This window comes from Sinocyclocheilus rhinocerous, unplaced genomic scaffold (assembly GCF_001515625.1).
Source record: "Sinocyclocheilus rhinocerous isolate Xijiao unplaced genomic scaffold, SAMN03320098_v1.1 scaffold1102, whole genome shotgun sequence".
NCBI lineage: Eukaryota > Metazoa > Chordata > Actinopteri > Cypriniformes > Cyprinidae > Sinocyclocheilus > Sinocyclocheilus rhinocerous.
In genome coordinates this window covers 72,305-91,558 of record NW_015640208.1, presented here as the reverse complement: position 1 = coordinate 91,558, position 19,254 = coordinate 72,305, and the positions used below count along the sequence as shown (strand labels likewise).

Sequence of the window (19,254 nt, the reverse complement as noted above, 5' to 3'; positions counted from 1 at the left end):
GTAGGCGTGGCTGACTCAACTTTTATAAAGAATATCTCTTTGGATTTGAGACTTTAGTCTTTGCAACTTTACAGATCTTCTTTATGCGCCAAGAGCTTGTAACACTCCAAAGAGAAAGGAAAACTTTAAATCACATCATATGACCCCTTTAACGTGGTGACTATGTTTATGCAGCTGGCCCTTGCTTGCAGTTTCCTTCGATCTTTTGCAGCAGTTGTTCTGTTGCATCATAATATAGCTGTGACTCCTGCGAGCTCGATCGAGCGGAATGTTTTCATTTGAATCAAATGCTTCTTGGACATGAGCAGATACAGAAGGAGCTCTCAGAAACACATATATACCCTGATGTAGCACACGTACGTCTATTTGAATGCATTTACATCTGCAAGATGTATTTTTTTAGTGTTTGCTCATGTGCAGTGTGTCTATCAGATGATATTTAACCAACCACACTAATATTTAGATTTTAAAACAAGTTAGAAACCATGGTCAAATGAGAACTGAACAAAGCATATCAAAGCATATTTGTTTGAAAATATAATTCGCTGTAGATTCCCATTCTTGCACTTTATTTTTGTATTATTGTGTTTATGCAGACTGGTAAAATCATTATGCATTTCGCGGAGGCGGAGTCAGAAAAAGTATATTTTTAATGGAACAGTTTATTTAAAGTTTAGACAAAATATAAAAGGAAATCTATAAAAAGAAAAAGGTGTGTAATGTTGTTCGAATGTGTTTTATGTTTTGTAGCATATTTAATACATCAGGCTTTTTCTATAGAGAGGAGCTCATACACAAGGAGGTAAAAACACATCAGCTTTATTTAGAGGCTCAAACTAAACTAAACTGTGCAGTTTGGTGCAGATGTTATTCATATATGGCCGAAGAGAAAGATTAAATTAATTAATATTATCAATATTTTTAACAGTACAGACTACTTAGCCTACATAAAATGCATAAATATCGGGTGTCGCTCTATATCTGCCAGTAATAAGTTTTAGATTATATCAAAGCTCTGTAGTTTTAATTGTGTGGGGGGCAATACATATAATTCAATCCAATACAATAATGACTGAGAGATGAACAAATAGCCAACTTGTTCCTCAAAAGCCTGTTTATCTGATGCATACAATTTTCTAAAAAAAAACAAAAAACAATAACAAAAAAAATCTGATTTATTTATTCGCTTTAATTCAGATTCAGTTATACAAAATAGCAACAAAATATTAAACACTAGAAAAGATATGGCAAACAGTACAAATGTAAACAGTACACTCAAAAAAGTAAAAAGACAAAGTGTACTCACTGACTACACTGCCTAACACACACACACACACACACACAGAGAGACACACACACACGCACACACACACACGCACGCACACACACACACACACACACGCACACACACACAGAGAGACACACACACGCGCACACACACACACGCACGCACACACACACACACACACACGCACACACACACAGAGAGACACACACACGCGCACACACACACACGCACGCACACACACACACACACACACGCACACACACACAGAGAGACACACACACGCGCACACACACACACGCACGCACACACACACACACACACACGCACACACACACAGAGAGACACACACACGCGCACACACACACACGCACGCACACACACACACACACACACGCACACACACACAGAGAGACACACACACGCGCACACACACACACGCACGCACACACACACACACACACACGCACACACACACAGAGAGACACACACACGCGCACACACACACACGCACGCACACACACACACACACACACGCACACACACACAGAGAGACACACACACGCGCACACACACACACGCACGCACACACACACACACACACACGCACACACACACAGAGAGACACACACACGCGCACACACACACACGCACGCACACACACACACACACACACGCACACACACACAGAGAGACACACACACGCGCACACACACACACGCACGCACACACACACACACACACACGCACACACACACAGAGAGACACACACACGCGCACACACACACACGCACGCACACACACACACACACACACGCACACACACACAGAGAGACACACACACGCGCACACACACACACGCACGCACACACACACACACACACACGCACACACACACAGAGAGACACACACACGCGCACACACACACACGCACGCACACACACACACACACACACGCACACACACACAGAGAGACACACACACACACACGCGCGCACGCACACACACAGAGAGAGACACACGCACACGCACACACACGAAGAAGAATAAATAAAGAAAATGATGTATGGATAATCATGTTGCTTCAGTCCAGCAAGTGTCCATCTTAAAATATTACTAACAACATAAAAGTTATTCTTATGTTTACTTTATTTAAAAAAAAAATGGCAAAAAGACAAGTGTACCACGACTTGAAAGGGGCGTTTTTAGAAGCTTGCTAAAAAAAAGTGTGAATTATCAATTAGAGGGAGAATTTTCATTAAAGTTTTGATCATGTTGGTACTTTAGAGGACTTTGAAATGTATGTAGCCTATCAAAAATGAAAATAAAAATAAAAATCGTTAGCCAGGGATTGTCCCTCACTGAACAACTAATATTGTCCTTCAGAGCTCCGCGAGTAAATAAATGTATATATTTACACAACGTGAAAACATAAGTGCCCGAGCAGGAAATGTTTAATTAAAAGTTTTGTTGAAAGCAAAACACACACACACAAAAAAGATGCAATTGAGTGACATCACTCGGCCGCGACACGGCGGACTCGCATCCTGGTGCCACGTCTGAACCGACTCTGTTGGCAGGTAACTAAATGACTGACAGCCGTCTCAGCCAATCAGCGTGGTCTAGAGCAAGGCGCGGGCTGTTTTCTCGCCCAATAACACACGTTGTGGGCGGCTTTTAAATGACAGCGATTCAGAACGAGGAACTAAACCGCTGTTGGCAGCACTACCGGAGACATGTGTGGTGAGTATGGCCATCAAAACTACGCTTTTATTTCATATTTACACTGATAATATGCGAGCCGTTTGCTTAAATTACACGCGGCATAGAATAAAGGCACGTGGACTGAAATGGTGAGACAGAAAAGCCGTTGGAGAGAAAGTCCACTAGCATTTAGCATCGGACAGAGGCTGTGTCCTAACCCCCTCAGGAGTGCGTCGCCTGCCTGCTGGTAACGTTAGACAGCTATTTGGGCATCAGATTGAATCTGCGACCGCAGTTATGATGCTAAAAACGTGTTCTAGACAGTTATGACCTTAATGTTTTTTATAGTTAAAGGTCTACGGTTCTTGATAGTTTTATTCTTTATTCAAACCATACAGATTATGCATCGCTCGAAATCTTGATGCTTCTTAATTAAAGCGCACTGTGTAATCTTGTTAGACAAGATAAATATTGGTCACCATAGTGTTTAATTATTAAACCTCAAACATTGCATTATCTGAAGATGATCGGGCCACTTTTTCCAGTGGAACAGGTCGCATAACTTCATTTACAAATGAGCACACCTCGAATTCAGGTTTGGTTTGGTGGTCAACGCCTAAGAGAAACACACTACAGCTTATGTTACAGATGAATACATTGTGCTTTTAAAAACTCTGTGGAGAAGGGCTCAGATGTCCTTTGTCTCTGGTAGAGAGAGAGAATGACCAGCTGGAAGCTCTTTTCCCAAAGGTTTTTTTTTCTTTCTGATAAGCTAAATCTGTGTGACCTCTTCTTAAGATAAACAAGACATTCAGGAGTTTGCAGACAACCTTGACAAAAGGCAGGGATTGTTCTTTTTGATCTATAGACTAGAGTTTTGGATTAGATTTGTTCTAACAGGGTCAGAAATAGAAAACAGAATTTCCTTGCACTTTTCGGGGAAATAAGAGTTCAATGTATCATACGCTAGAGGTCATGTACATATAATTTGCATACTGCATGGATGCTTTCTTTGTATGCGGAAGTAAGAAAGGTACAGCGACAAACTCCTATTTAATTCTATGAGTCAGAGAAACAAAAAACGAATGGAAAAACTCATTTTACATTTTTGATCCATTTACTTTTTTTAGTAACTAAAGGGGAAATGTACTGTTACACGTTTAATGTCTCTCTCTCTTTTTTTTTAAATCAATAGTTCATGTTCTTTGGAAAAGCAAAGTCGTCAAACTACTAAGTTTGGGATCGGTGAGATTTTTTATTTTTGAAACAAATCAATAATTTTTTTTTCCATTAAGGATGCATTAAATTTATCAGTAATGACAGTAATAATGTAACACAATTCTATTTCAAATAAATACTGTTCTTTTGACCTTTCCATTCATCAAAGATTCTTCAAGAAATCACAGTTTCCAGAAAAATATTAAGCTGCACAATTGTTTTTACATAATAATGATTTTTTTTTTTTTTTTTTGAAGAGGTGGAATGATGAAGCTATATTCAGAATCCATCCTTCCTTGGTTTTAAATAGTCATCTGCCTAATAAAGCAGAGCCTTGTTTGACTACCCCACACACACACACACACAGCATGCAGTGCCCACAGCCAGACCACTGAATGGCGCTTCTGTGACGTTTCTGTCCTTTCATAGTGCTGTACTTGGAGTGCATTTATCCCCTATGAAGATACAGACCAGTCGTTTTCTTTATTTAGACTTTCCTTATCTCACTGTTCACACAGTTTTTGCTGAGCTGATTTCCTCCCTATCATTGATTTTGTTCTGACTGCTCTGTGTGTATATCTACACGGATGGATGTTTCTTTCCATTAGGCTTCTTAATTTTCTAAATGGCATCCATAGTACGCAATGTGTGTGTAGAGTGGCGTCTTTCTAGTGCGTATCCTCCCTCAGTGGTTACTTAAGGATGTCAAACCGGTTGTGTCTGCTTTACCAGGCTTGCTTATCAGAACTGACGTCACTCTTTGTTTTTGTAGGCTATTTATATAGCTGCTACTTCATCAGGGTGAATCTTTCGCTTTCTTTACTGTTTGTTTGCTGTGCTGTTTTCAGAGACGCTGCAGTTTTCCAAGGAATAGGCTTACATGCTGATGTCTTGCATTTGTATCAAACCTTGATGAAGACTTACACACTGAAATATGTTGGATATTTTTAATAATACAGATGTAATATAAATTGTATGTAAATTTCAGCTCCAGTTTCTCTCACCGGAGTTTGTTTGTTGTCCAAAGTTTAAAGTCTCAGAACGTTTCAAGAAATGGAAGTAGCATCACATCTTTTCACATATTGTGATCCAACTGTTTTGTTTTTTTTCCCCCCAAATTGTTGATCTGAATGCAATTTTGCAGTTGATTATAAGAGAGGAATCTGTTGTTTTGAGTTCTATTTCAAATGAAAATTACAAGGGCAAAAAATTAAATGTGCATTAAATCATTCGCAATAAGATAACTAACATGCATTTAGAAAATAGTTCCTAAATGCATGTAGTTTAAGTAAAGTTAGTCTTTTTTTGGGTTTCATAGGTTCATATTTTTTATTTTTTATATAACACCCACTGTGAGTCATCATTCATCAGTCATCTTTTTTTTTTTAACAGATCTTATCGTATCAGCCATTCAGCCATTTAAAAACTCCTATTACTCAACCTGTACATGACTTTGCATTTGGATACAAAACTCACTTGTTGCATTTTCACTTTGCTGTCTAGATTAGTTAGTCACCTTAAGGCCCTTGAGGCTCATCTATTTGAAAACTGATCTAACAGCTTTTATATCTGATGTCGTATTTTGTATAGCGTTGGTAGTGTGTGAATTGGAATGCAGCCATAGTCTTAATTTCTGCAAATAAACAGATTTTCACGGCACTGTCCATAATAACAAACACACTTTCTTTTTCTCTCTAAAGGCATCTTTGCGTATCTGAATTATCATGTGCCCCACACTCGGCGTGAGATCCTTGAGGTCCTTATCAAAGGTCTGCACCGCCTGGAGTACCGTGGCTATGACTCCGCTGGTGTGGGTATCGATGGGGGGAACAGTAAGGATTGGGAAACCAACTCCAAGAGCATCCACCTGATCAAACAAACAGGAAAAGTCAAAGCCCTGGATGAGGAAATCCATAGTAAGTAATGGTGGTAATTTCACAGGTCAGGGTTAGGCACAAAACACACTATAAGCCAGAATGAGAACACTTCTTGCAATAAAACCTAGACTTCACGCTAATGTGCTTCAAAAAGCATCACAGAGCAAATCGCACGATGTAAGTACAAATTCTTGAGTGCGGTGTCTGCACTATAGTTTCTGTTTTCACTTCACATCAACAGTTTGAAAATAATCTTGATGAACTACTTAATTCAAGTTGATCCAAGAGTTGTTGAACACAAAAGAAGATATTTTGAAGAATGCGAGTTACCACATTGTTCTGTGGAAGTCAATGGCTGCCAGCAACTTTTTGGTTACACGCATTATTCATAGTATCTTCTTTTGTGTTCAGCAAAACAAACAAATTCCTACAGGTTTGGACCAACCCGAGGATGAGTAAATGATGACAGAATTGAACTATCCCTGTAAACATGTCCACAATAAGTAAAAAAATATATAAAGGTTTTGTGAAACCAATACAACAAGTACATTTCAAAGAACTTGCAACATGTTTAAACAAGGTTTTTTTCTTTTCTTGACACCTCACACACTTGCACTTGTGTAAAGTGTATTTCTGTTCCATTTGTATTTCAAGTGTGATCGTGTCGCTATTGATTTGAAATGTGGTATTAGCAGTTTGTATGTAAACGTCTGTTCCACAGGGCAGCAGGATGTTGATCTTGATGTGGAGTTTGATGTGCATCTGGGAATCGCTCACACTCGATGGGCCACTCATGGCGCCCCCAGCCCTGTCAACAGCCACCCGCAGAGATCTGACAAGAACAACGGTCAGTTAGCAGCCTGCTTTTCATAACTCATATCTAGTTACGCAGTTTTAGATTAAAATTATATTTTGGATAGAAGTGTTCCAATTTTGTAGTCATTATTTGATTTGCTTGCAGAGTTTATTGTCATCCATAATGGAATCATCACCAACTACAAAGACCTGAAGAAATTTCTGGCAAGTAAAACAACGTCCTCATCCATCCATCCATTCATCCACCCGACGTGTGTCTATATGTTGACCGTTTCTGTTTGTATGTGTACAGGAGAGTAAAGGCTATGAGTTTGAGTCTGAGACGGACACGGAGACCATCGCTAAGCTAGTGAAGTACATGTATGATAACCGGGAGAGCGATGCCATCACCTTCACCACCCTCGTGGAGCAAGTCACCCAGCAACTAGTAAACACCTTTTCTGTCACCTTGACGATGATGGGCACTCTAAAGGTCACGAGTAATGAGAATGATGTGGCAATAAACGTCTTCTCTACTTTAGGAAGGAGCTTTTGTCTTGGTCTTCAAAAGTTTGCACTATCCAGGAGAGGCAGTGGGCAGCAGGTAACTTCTACCTTATGTAGTCAGCGTTAACATATGTGCTCAATTAAATGCGTTAATGCATTCACTTATTTCAGCGGTTTCATTCTGCTTGGTGTGATTTCTAAAAACCGATCATGAGCTTCTGAGCAGTCATACACACAAACACAAAGCCCCTAGTGGAGCTCCCGATATCAGGAGAAAGGAAAAAGGTTAAAGTCGTTCTCTATGGACAGTTATAATTTAAACCAGATGGGGCGTTTAACAAAAGCAAGCCATTTGCAGTCTTACTATGATAAAATTTAGGTGACGCTTGTTCCATTTATGTACTTTAGTTATCTACAGTAGTTAACATGAACTAACAATGAACAATACTTCTACAGCATTTATTAATCTTAGTTAAAGATCCACTGAAGTGCCTTGAAACACACAGCGTTGTGCTATGTGGTGACGTAATTTCAACTGAAACAGGAAGATGGGGCGGGACATATTGAACAGCCCCGCCCCCTTTTAAAATGGCCAATAGCGTTTCGCTTGTATCACAGCTTGGGCCAGAGCCTTTGAGCTCGGTAACGCCGCATTTGACAGCTTATGACAGCCACGGTCTAATAGATTAGCTCTTTAGATTCAATATGAAACTCTTACTAAAGCAAAACCATGATTATAATGATGCTGAGGATGTGTAGTTTGAAAATTGTGTAGGTTGGTGCAGGGCTTGTCTAACCGTTTCTCCTCCTAATCTGATCCAAATCGCTATAAAATACAGCATTCTGTGTAGAATTCAAATGGGTCCGATTCATTTTGTGGTCTGCGCGACTCGCACATATGATCCGCTCCTTGATCGTGTCTCTGGACCGGAGCAGACTGTGCGCGTGACACAAAGTGAAACCAGACTTCTTCGACCCAATGGAAAGCATATTTACACTGTCTGAATCGTTCCTTATTCCCCATATAGTGCACTACGTGCCATTCAGCATACAGAAAATACTAACTCTGTGAACAAGTGACCTATTTCAGCCACAGCTTCAGCATCTATTTAGAGTGTAGGGGGCGGGACATTTCAGATTCTAGAGAGCATTTGATTGGACAGAAAGTTTGATGAGAAGCTGAAGTGAGGGGTGGCGTCATCAAAACCGTTGATTCATATAGCCGGAAGTGAGAGACTGTGTAAGTTTTTAATGCTTATATCTTCTAAATACGAATTTTGTCATCGTTTTGGAGCACACAAGCTTATACATAACTATAAGGCTAACATATTCATACTAAAAGCCAAACAATTTCAATTTTGATTTCATAGCGACTTTAAACACATGTAACACCTTGTAAACAGACTTAGATTACAGTCGCTTATTCTCTGTAGCTCTCATTAGCCAGCTGTATCTTTTATATACAAATGCACTGAATGTGTGTTAACTAAGACAATAATTACTTTGCAATACACTGTATTTGAATCATTTGACAGCCCTGGTACTGTATTACAGTACAACTAAGAGGATCCGCCAAATCAGCCTTATTTGAACATCTCGTGGGTATTTCTTTGCATCCATCCAGGAGAGGAGGTCCATTACTGATTGGAGTTAGAAGTGATCACAAGCTTTCCACAGATCACATCCCCATCCTGTATCGCTCCTGTGAGTTCACACACTTCCTTCATAACACACACTGACTTCTCACTGCATGAAGCACAGTTTATATTTGTAAATAACTGGCACATATGCTGTAAAGTCATTGAGCGTAATGCTCAAACATGTTCAAGTCTGTCCTGCAACGTGCTCAGATTCCACTGGCCCATCTCTGTGCAATAGAACTAATCTACTTTCAACTGTATCTGTCAAATAAGTAGGTAGAAGTCCAGAAATAAAGTAAAAATTGATAAGCATTCATATAGTGGCAAAAAGGTTGTCATGCATTATACTGTACACGTAGTTTACTTGCAGTATCCTGCTTCTGATAGCAAATGATCCTTTCAGCTTTTACTAACATCATAAATATAATTTGTGTATATATTCTCTTTAGAGTTACCAAGAATAAAGTGTAAACACATAAAAAGTACTGCAAGTTTTTGTTAATTTACCCTTTGATTTGTTCTGTAATGATTAATAATGTTATTTGTGTTTTTTTATATAGCTGGTAAAGATAAAAAGAGCTGCAATACTCTGCCCAGAATGGACGAGGACACGTGTCTGTTTCCTGTGGACGAGAAAGCCGTGGAGTACTACTTTGCATCTGATGCCAGGTCTAGTCCTTTCTGTTTCGCCTCATCCATTCGCTTTCTTTGTTGGTTTTATCTTTATATTGTGCAACAGAGGGGATTTGTTTGCTCTGGTGTTTTTCAAGCAAAACCCAAAAACAATGGAGTGGATTTAAACAGAATAGGTGATTAAATGTCTTTATTTGATGTCACTGCAGTGCTGTCATCGAGCACACCAATCGGGTCATCTTCCTCGAGGACGATGATATCGCAGCAGTGCGTGACGGGCGTCTCTCCATCCATCGGATCAAGCGCACAGCAGGAGATCACCCGGCCCGCGCCATCCAGACCCTGCAGATGGAGCTGCAGCAGATCATGAAGGGTAAGGACAGATGCATACCATACACAAAAATAGCAAGAGCTGATTGAAATCACCAGTTGCAACCTGATTGACTGGCTTCTGTGCAGTTTTCGCAGGTTTTTATAAGTGGGCTGGACGCAAAGTTTCAAGGAAGGAACTTTCAGAGGAAACACTAGTCCTTAGATTAAACATTGTCTGCAAGGTTCATGTCACTTGTCAGGAAAAAGTATTAATCATTTAATTGACTTTAATACAACATACACATGCTGGACTACAAATATCAAGTGTGCCTGTTTTAACAACAAATTAAATGCATATATTTAATAATTAATTAATATATGAATACATTGTCCACTATTCTAATGCGTTAATGTACTGTATGCCCACTGCTCTGATTATGGAACACATTTGTGCTGATTCTACTGAAACTGATCAAGCAACATTCAATACAATCAATTATTAATTATTCATGAAAATTTATCAATGACAGATTAATCAATTAAATAATAAACCATCAATTAAACCATTAAATAAAAAAGGACTGTAGTTGGTCAGACCCAATCACACAAGAACAATAACTATAGCAAAAATTTTATTAGCGTCCAGTCCACATCAAAGGATGATGATGTTTTTTTATAAGCACATGCTGCAGTTTTGTCGCCTGGCACTTTAAATGCCCGAGCTCGTGGATTCTGATTGGCTGTCAATGTTTTATCATTCATCAGCAGGGAAAAAAAAAAAAAATATATATATATATATATATACTGACGTGAAACTGAGCAACAGAAGAAAAACCCCAGCCCACACACAATCTATTTATGCTTCATGCTAATTATTTATGTTCGAAGTGTTGCGTATTTTGGTAATCATATTTTCCCTGTGAAGTCTGAGGTTACTCCACTGACGTCACTGAGAGATGTTTGCTTAGAAATTGAAGAGCCTGTTAGACATGATTACACAAAACTTTCATTGGGGAAACACACAGATGCCAACCACACCCTATGTGACCCACATTAAGATTGTAAGGTTAAGTTTTCAGGACGTTTATGGACAAACTTCTCAATGCAGCTCTGCCATATAAACCTTTAAGAGAGAAATGACTCAATCAAGGGTAACTGTAACAGTAATGCACCAAAATTATGCCGTTAAACGCTGATTTGCACCGTGCCCTCAGGAAACCAATCAGTTTCATATAACAGCTAAGCCTTTGGGATCACTATTGCATGTTGTTGTTTTTTAAAATAAACAATCTGGGCAAATCGAATAGCTAAAAGGATTTCCCAAAGTTTCAGACATCTCAAACTTTATGAACTAATCCCCATTTCAGGAACATTTTGTCTTATTTGAACATACGGAATTTGGTAACACTTTATTTTAAAGATCAATTCTCACTACTAACTAGTTGCTTATTAGCATGCATATTACTAGCATATTGGTTGTTTATTAGTACTTATAAAGCAGATATTAATGCCTTATTCTGCATGACTATATTTTAGATGCCTTAATCTTACCCCGCACTTAAACTTAGCAACTACCTTACTAACTATTAATAAGTAGCCAATTATGAGTTTGAGGCAAAAGTCATAGTTTATAGTTAGTTAATAGTGAGACTTGATTCCCAAACCGAAGTGTGACCAGAAATTTTATATTGCACATGTTCGAAGACACCTTCATCTCTTTGCTCTCCTCTCACTTGCATCGCAGTCGAGCGTTCTGATTGGAGCTTTCCAGCTGTGTGTGTGAATCACGCACTCTGTGAACGGACTATGGCTGTGCATCTACCATAGCAGTCACTAGTACTGTTGAACTTCGAGGAGCTGACATTTGTCAGAGGGCAAATGTGTGCTCGCTTTCCGGCCACCAGAGAGCAGTACATCGCTTCAGATGTGCACTGCTTTATATTTCTCCTCCTTTTTTACTCCTCCTCCATCTCTCCATCCACTCTCATTACCTCATTTCTCCGCGCCTCCCTACATTTCAACTGACCTACTGTGAAAAAAATAAATGCAATTCTCATGACCTAATTTCGGGGTATAGCATTCCATCAGTTATTCTCGCATTCAGTGATTCTGTGAGAAAATAATTAATCAAGAATTTCTTATAGAGCAGAAAGTGAAGGGCTTTGGTTTTGCTCTACGTCAGTGGCTGAAATCTCTTAATCCCATATTTATGATAATGATTTTTCAGCCGTGGCTTATGACACCTCCCAGATGCCCTTTAAGACGAGAGCACTTCCAGATGACATTTCCTCAAAAATATGGCATCATAATTTTCTCAACACAACAGAATGCCGTGCTTTTGTGATGCTTATCACCTAAAAGCTCCCTTTTGTGCTTCACACAATATTCTATAGTATTTCAGCACTTACTGACTTCACTCTGATTCTTCTTTTAAAAACAGGAAACTTCAGCTCCTTCATGCAGAAGGAGATCTTTGAGCAGCCAGAGTCTGTGGTCAACACCATGCGAGGAAGAGTTAACTTTGAGAACAACACAGGTGAGGCCAGATCCGCGAGTCATTTCCAGACCAGACACAAGTAAAGCTTCTAGGGAATTCAACATTCTTGTGAATTTAGACATATTGCTAGACCGGTTGGAAGAAAATGATTAACGGGAACAATTTGTGTCTTTGCGAACATGTACCAGCTGACATGGTGTGTGTGTATGTGTTGACTTTGGTAGAACTGAATGGTCAGTCAACTGCATCATTGTCAGTAAAACTGGACTTATTAGCAATTAGTCAGATTTCAGGAGAAACGCAGTAGCAATGCTAAGGGTTTTTTCTACAGTGCTTCAAATTTTTACTTGCCCTGGCAACATTTTTACTGGCCCTGCCACAAAAAAAAAAAAAAAAAAAAAAGTTCCTGTTATCAGTGATTTTGAGCTATATTGTCTTTTATTATAATAAATAAGCTTATATGACACCAATATTTTAGACCCCAATTAAATTTTACAATTCTCGATTCCAATTTCGATACCACAGCAAAAACTACTAGCCTAACAAATATAAAGTTTAAACATAATTAAAGACAAGTGAATTGTCAGTAAATAAGAACAAATGAACAAATTACAAGCAATAACACAATTAAATGTATAGAACAAAGATGCAAGTTAAACAGTGTTTCATTTAAAAGATACAATTAAACAGGTTTGTAGGTGTTCGGGTACAGAAACTGCTTAATCACATGTAAAATAACATTGCATGTTCTTCACTCAGTGATGCACCAAACTTGATTTTTCATGGCTGATTCGATTGCCTTTTTTTTTTTTTTAAAAGCAAATTGCCTGATTGCTTTTTTAAAAATATTTCTTTAATTTTTTTTTAACTAGAAACAATAAAGAATGAAAATGTCTGTAGCCACTACTTCAATATGCATTACAGATGCAAGATGAAAAGAAAGTGCCATGTAAACTTTCCTGAAGACAGTTCCCCTCAGAGATACATTCCTATAAACCCCCACCACCAATTCAATAGGATTTTCTTCCAATGTTGCGCGCATCGTGACCAGTGAGTTTGCTCTGCCTGCTACAGTATTTTCTCCTCTTTGTGATTGTCTTCAGTGTCTCTGGCCTTTGACTTTGAAATATTTCCACACATTACATTTTGGAAAATGATTGCAATGCAGTTTGTGTGCAAGCCCGGAACAGAGATCAGTTGAAATAAAACAAAAAAATGACACGCATAATTAAATATTGATTAATATAGTATAGATTAATTAGTATAAATTAAAGGTGGGGTAAGCGATTTCTGGTAGCCAATGTTGACATTTGAAATCCCCAAAACAGACACGCCCCTACCCCAAAACGGTCTCGCCCCTATTTTGATAGCTCCGCCCTACACACATCCATCTCTATCTTTCTGTCGCTCAGTTCGCTAATGTCCGTCCTGTGCACTGAACGCTCTCTCCTCCACATCATGAGTAGACACGCCCCTTACTGCTGATTGGCTACAAGTTTGTTTTGCTAGTCGGCCCGAATCAGTTTTCGAAAGCGTTTTTGAAAAATCGCTTACCCCACCTTTAAATATCGATTAATAATTGTTAAAGCTACAATGTTACTCACCAAGATGAGTATTTTGACATACTTGTATGTATTTGTCTGTTCACAAGCGCAAGATGCGGTACTGAGTACTGAATGGAGTTGTCTTTCGCGTCTTGCATCTTGAATTATTTAGCAAAACCAGTGTTACACCGTGTCTACACCGGATGCGAGTGGCGCGGCGCGACAAAATACTATAGAACTCAAAATCAGTGATGCTGTCTACACCATAGATATACTGTATATATACATATCTATATGGTCTACACTGGATGCGGCACGACACGACACGACAAATCCCCAACAGAAAACTGCTGCTGCTTTCTATTCAACTTAACTTGTATGTGTGTTTGCAGTGATCTTGGGAGGATTGAAAGACCACATTAAAGAGATCCAGAGATGTCGGAGGCTCATCATGATTGCCTGTGGGACCAGTTACCATGCTGGGGTTGCAGTATGTACATCATTAAACATACCTGGCATTAGTATGGGTTTTCCAGCAAATGGATCGCACACACTGAAGACCCATTTTGACGTCACATTTGGAGCTGGTTAAGCACAGCTAACAACATTTAAATGCTACAGAATATTATATTTGAAAAGTTAGTTTTCAAAGTAATTAGTGGTTGGCCAATATATCACCAAAGCCGATATATCAATATATTATTAATTATTTCTTAAGTGTTCTTAAGTATCAAAGTTTTTCGATTTACCTCATAAAGTTCAGAAGCAGGACTTTTATTATGACGACACTCAGAACATCAGCATCTGAGCACAGATGCATCGGAGCTCCCATTCTCCATTCTCATTAGATTTCTTTGTTTAACATTTTTGGCTAATAAATCATTTGTCAAAATTAAAATGTTAAAGAAAGTAAACCGTAAATGAAAACATATTGATAGTGTTTGCTTTTCTGTTACTAGTAATAGACAGTGTAAATATCTAATAAATATTTAATTCCGCAAACCCCACAAAAACTGTTCTCCATGCGTTGCATTCAGTCTGTTGAATCTTCACTCGTGTCTCACATAAGACAATTTCTGAGTAGGGAAACGCAATAGACTAGATATCTTATTATTATCTGTCATATGACAGACAACATTTTGAAATCTGATTACATTGGAGACTTGGAATCCAAGGTGTAAATGCAATCCAGCTGAAGATTGTCCGAATATGAAACGCATGTTAATGTCAGGTGTGAAGGGGGCCACAGACGTGTACAAGTTTAAAGTCAGCATTTAAAGAAAATCTATTTTTTCCATGATCTTTTGACATTGGAGTTCGTGTTGTGAAAACATACTGTAAGTTTCAGAACTTAAAACTTAAAAAAAAAAATGATTTAAAAAAATTACATAGATAACAGTAATGTCTTTATGACTTTATCATATGTTATTGCATCATGTCTGATTACAACACAATAATTGGTTTATGCTGGTTCTGTGTCTCGCTTAGACTCGTCAAGTACTGGAAGAACTGACTGAACTTCCTGTCATGGTGGAGCTGGCGAGTGATTTCCTGGATCGAAACACTCCTGTCTTCCGAGATGATGTGTGCTTTTTCATCAGCCAGTCAGGTTGGCTTGTGTGCCTGTGTGTGTATGTTATATAATATGTTTTTGAGACAGGACAGTCATCTGAACTTGTGTGTGTGTGTTCAGGAGAGACAGCAGACAGCCTGTTGGCTCTGCGCTACTGTAAGGAGAGAGGTGCCCTGACGGTGGGCATCACCAACACTGTGGGCAGCTCCATCTCCAGAGAAACCGACTGTGGCGTTCACATCAATGCTGGCCCAGAGATTGGTGTGGCTAGCACCAAGGTGGGTTTGGTTTTTGTTTTCTTAATTTATCAAGTGATTTGATTGCCATCAGCTGATGCAAAAAGGGGGCAGAAAACAGCAACCGTCTTTAAACATTTAAGCATAAAAACGGTCACATTAACTTGTTCATTTAGTGTAATTAAAAAAAGAAAAATCTACATAATATGCAATTGATCTGATTACAGTTTTAAACAATTTTACAGCCTTAGTAAATTTAAATAATAGTTATAAATAATGATAGTTCTAGTTTTGGTCTGATATTGATACTAATGCTCAAGCAGCACACAGTTGCTATGGTTACTACTGAAGGCAAATGCCTCCTCTGTTCACAAGCGTCTAAAATGATTACACTCTCTGACTTACTTGTAATCTCCCTTTTTTGGGTTACAGAGTTAAAACTGTTAACATATGTACAATTTAAGACACTTGAGTTTGGGAAGTTCAAGCCTTAATTAGGTGTCAGATCCCCCTGCAAACCCCTTTGTAATTCGCACCATTCTTCAACCCATTTCCGCCAATTTGCTAGCATCCAATGCTCAGTACAACAGATTATTTTCACCATTTACTGTGTATTACCAAGTGAATGGCACACATGGTACCCCTCATTATGTGCTTTGAATTGGCCTATAACCCACAGCGATCCCAGAGCCAGGGGCCCTTTTCAAGAGATACCTATCTTTAATTTGCCCTCTTTAAAACATGACCAATATGCTACAGTAGTACTAGAGCAACTAGACATGTGAGCTTGGTTATCCATTATACTACTAAGTGAATAAATGAACAAAACCTTTCCAAGTTTGGTGCTAAGTTAAAATGCTTTACATATTAAAACATTTTTGTCACATTTCATCTGAATGGTGTACACTCACATGAGGTGAAGACCGTACTCATTATAGTTTTCTATAAAAAGTGTTTTAATTATGTGTGGTGGGCCGAAGAAGCAGAATAGGTCTGAAGAAAGAAAGACCAAGAGACAAAAAAACAAGTGTAAAGTAGTGTTGCTTCTTTTTAGTTGGACAGGTAAGGGGATTAATTGTGTAGACCACTCTCTGAAAATCACCAGTATCAATGTAATTTACATAAAACTTTTATTTACATGAAGGAAATTATCATGCTGAACCACCATTGTGAGCCACCATTACATTGTGGTATCGGTACTAAAAGTATATGCTTGTTAAAGAATTAGTGAATGCACTTGAGAGTTGAAAGTGAGAAAATAGATAAGAATTAGGAGCTAGAACTCTATGAATTGAAATGTGTCCCATACCATCTTGGACCACTGTTCTAGAGGTCCGCATTGGGATTGGGATCCCACTCCCACACCCAAACACAGATTTTGGGGGAGCGGGCAGTTTTACCTTTACTGTGGGCGGGAGTGTGCAGTCAAAAAAATACATCGCAGGCCCTGCCATCCCGCGATTTGGGGCATAACAAGATTGATGGAGTTGCATAAACACTAGGCTTGCTATGGTAGTCTGTTTTACACGGTGTTTGGTCTACAATTCTAAACTGAAAGCGTCTGCTCTGCTCCATACAGCCAGTGTTGCCAGATCTGCGTGACAAAAATAGCCCAAAGTAGCGCAATGACCATATTCCAAATATCAAAACTCAAAGTATGTTATTTCAATACCTAAAACACAAATTTCACAGCCACTGTCATGCACATTGATCATAAACACAGCTAAGGCTTCCTAGCAGTGGCCAGATTCAAACCTGTGTCTCCCACATGAGCACCACAGCTCAGAAGGTCTGGAGTATGTGTTTTTTACCACTATTCCACAGCTTCGAGCACCACATACAAGTTTAATGAAGTCATAACAAAAATGTGAAAAGAAAAAACTGTTCTTGGAATCGTGAGTCTAAGGAGCAGCTGGATTTGGCTGGATGAGAGATGTTAATGCTGAGAGAAGAAATATGACCACAAAGTAGATTGCACTTTTCATGCTCTTGCTGGTCCAGCCTTTCTCTACCCCTACTTTCTTTCACCCGTCTTAAGTGGAGAAATGGCATTTCTCACTGTTAACATGTGTCATGCAAAAAACACGAGAGAGTTCGAGTTGATTTATGACAGAGCTTCATTACAATAGAAACATGGATGCCTGCAGGCTGACTGAGGTGATATAATTGCCTATATAAATATCAAATTACAGTGAGGTGCCAGGACATCTGCCAAAATCCTGCACTGGTATTTTAGTCCCACTTTCTTTAGCTCTTGAAGCAATTGGGCAGGCCATTTTCAATGAGTTTTAACAAGTTACAGACTCCCTCTGATGTCTTCCAGGTTTCAGAGATGCAGGACTCTACAGTTGAGAATCAAACCCTCATTAGATCGGTGGTTTATTTGTTTCTGTATTCAAGAATAATTATGATGCAGTTGTGATTGAACAAACTCCCAAAGTTTGTTAATGACCACGTTGCATAGTTGTAAAAGAAATCCCCCTACCATAGTTATTACTGCAAAGGTTAGGGCCATAAAAATATTGTATTTAAAGTCACAAAGCAGGGAATTTATGCTGAGATCATATAGCGGATTGTTCGTTAGGTCATGTTCAAGTCTATATGAAATCAAAATTGACCCTTTATACTTTTGATATTACTCCAAAGAAAATGGTCTTAGTATTTCATATTTTCATCATCAACTGCAAAATCTCATTCAGGTCCATTCTGGCATGATTGGCCACTTTTGAAGATCCAAACAATTCTATCCATCCATTTTTCCATCCTCAAAACTGCTTATCCTATATGGATTTGCTTTCTCATACAGTCCGTTTGCTGATTTTGTTTCATTCATGTAGTATAGTTTCACAAAGCTAAAGTCAGAGCATTCTGTTTTTGCTTTAAATTTTGAAATTATACAATCTAATTTAAATCAAAAACTTTTTATGCTACATTTATGCAGCATCTTTGTTTGGGTCATGATTAAAATGCAGTGGTTGCCTCTAGTGGTCAACCGATATATCGGCCGATATTTGGCATTTTTTTTAATATCGGCATCGGCCGATAAGTTTTCCTGTTTGGCCGATGCATTCGAGGCAGGACTTTTATTTTGACGGCGCTGAGAACGGCAGTGCCTGAACACACAGTGCTCACATTTTCCCTCTTGTTCTGTCTAATACGGGTACAAGTCTGTCTAATAATCAGATAGAACGGTTAAACAAAGGAAGTAAAATGTATACAAAAAGTATCATAATTGCTTTTATATTATTAGTAATAGAAAGGCAAACATTATAATACTTTCTTGTTTGCTGTCAGCATTCAGCAAATATGCATTTATATAATTTAAACAAATCTTTGAATGACTAATGAACATTTAATTTCACAAACCTTGCAAACTTAGTCGGATCCAGTTGTGAGATCTTGTGAAGTGTGCATTTGTATCCTGCATGATTGC

The 19,254-nt window shown here is 38.7% G+C and overlaps 1 protein-coding gene across 1 annotated transcript in view; it reads left to right on the top strand.

The window, feature by feature from the left end:
* Positions 1-2,931: 2,931 nt before the first annotated feature.
* LOC107752562 (glutamine--fructose-6-phosphate aminotransferase [isomerizing] 1) overlaps positions 2,932-19,254 on the top strand; it is a 43,937-nt gene continuing 27,614 nt past the window's right edge. Inside the window, exons 1-13 of the mRNA XM_016568570.1 lie at positions 2,932-3,028; positions 5,908-6,123; positions 6,806-6,931; positions 7,046-7,104; positions 7,193-7,327; positions 7,422-7,483; positions 9,011-9,090; positions 9,587-9,695; positions 9,869-10,032; positions 12,412-12,507; positions 14,405-14,502; positions 15,501-15,621; positions 15,706-15,863. Of these exons, the coding sequence (XP_016424056.1) occupies positions 3,022-3,028; positions 5,908-6,123; positions 6,806-6,931; positions 7,046-7,104; positions 7,193-7,327; positions 7,422-7,483; positions 9,011-9,090; positions 9,587-9,695; positions 9,869-10,032; positions 12,412-12,507; positions 14,405-14,502; positions 15,501-15,621; positions 15,706-15,863 (1,431 nt within the window). The 5' untranslated portion in view covers positions 2,932-3,021. The remainder of the gene's footprint in view (positions 3,029-5,907; positions 6,124-6,805; positions 6,932-7,045; positions 7,105-7,192; positions 7,328-7,421; positions 7,484-9,010; positions 9,091-9,586; positions 9,696-9,868; positions 10,033-12,411; positions 12,508-14,404; positions 14,503-15,500; positions 15,622-15,705; positions 15,864-19,254) is intronic.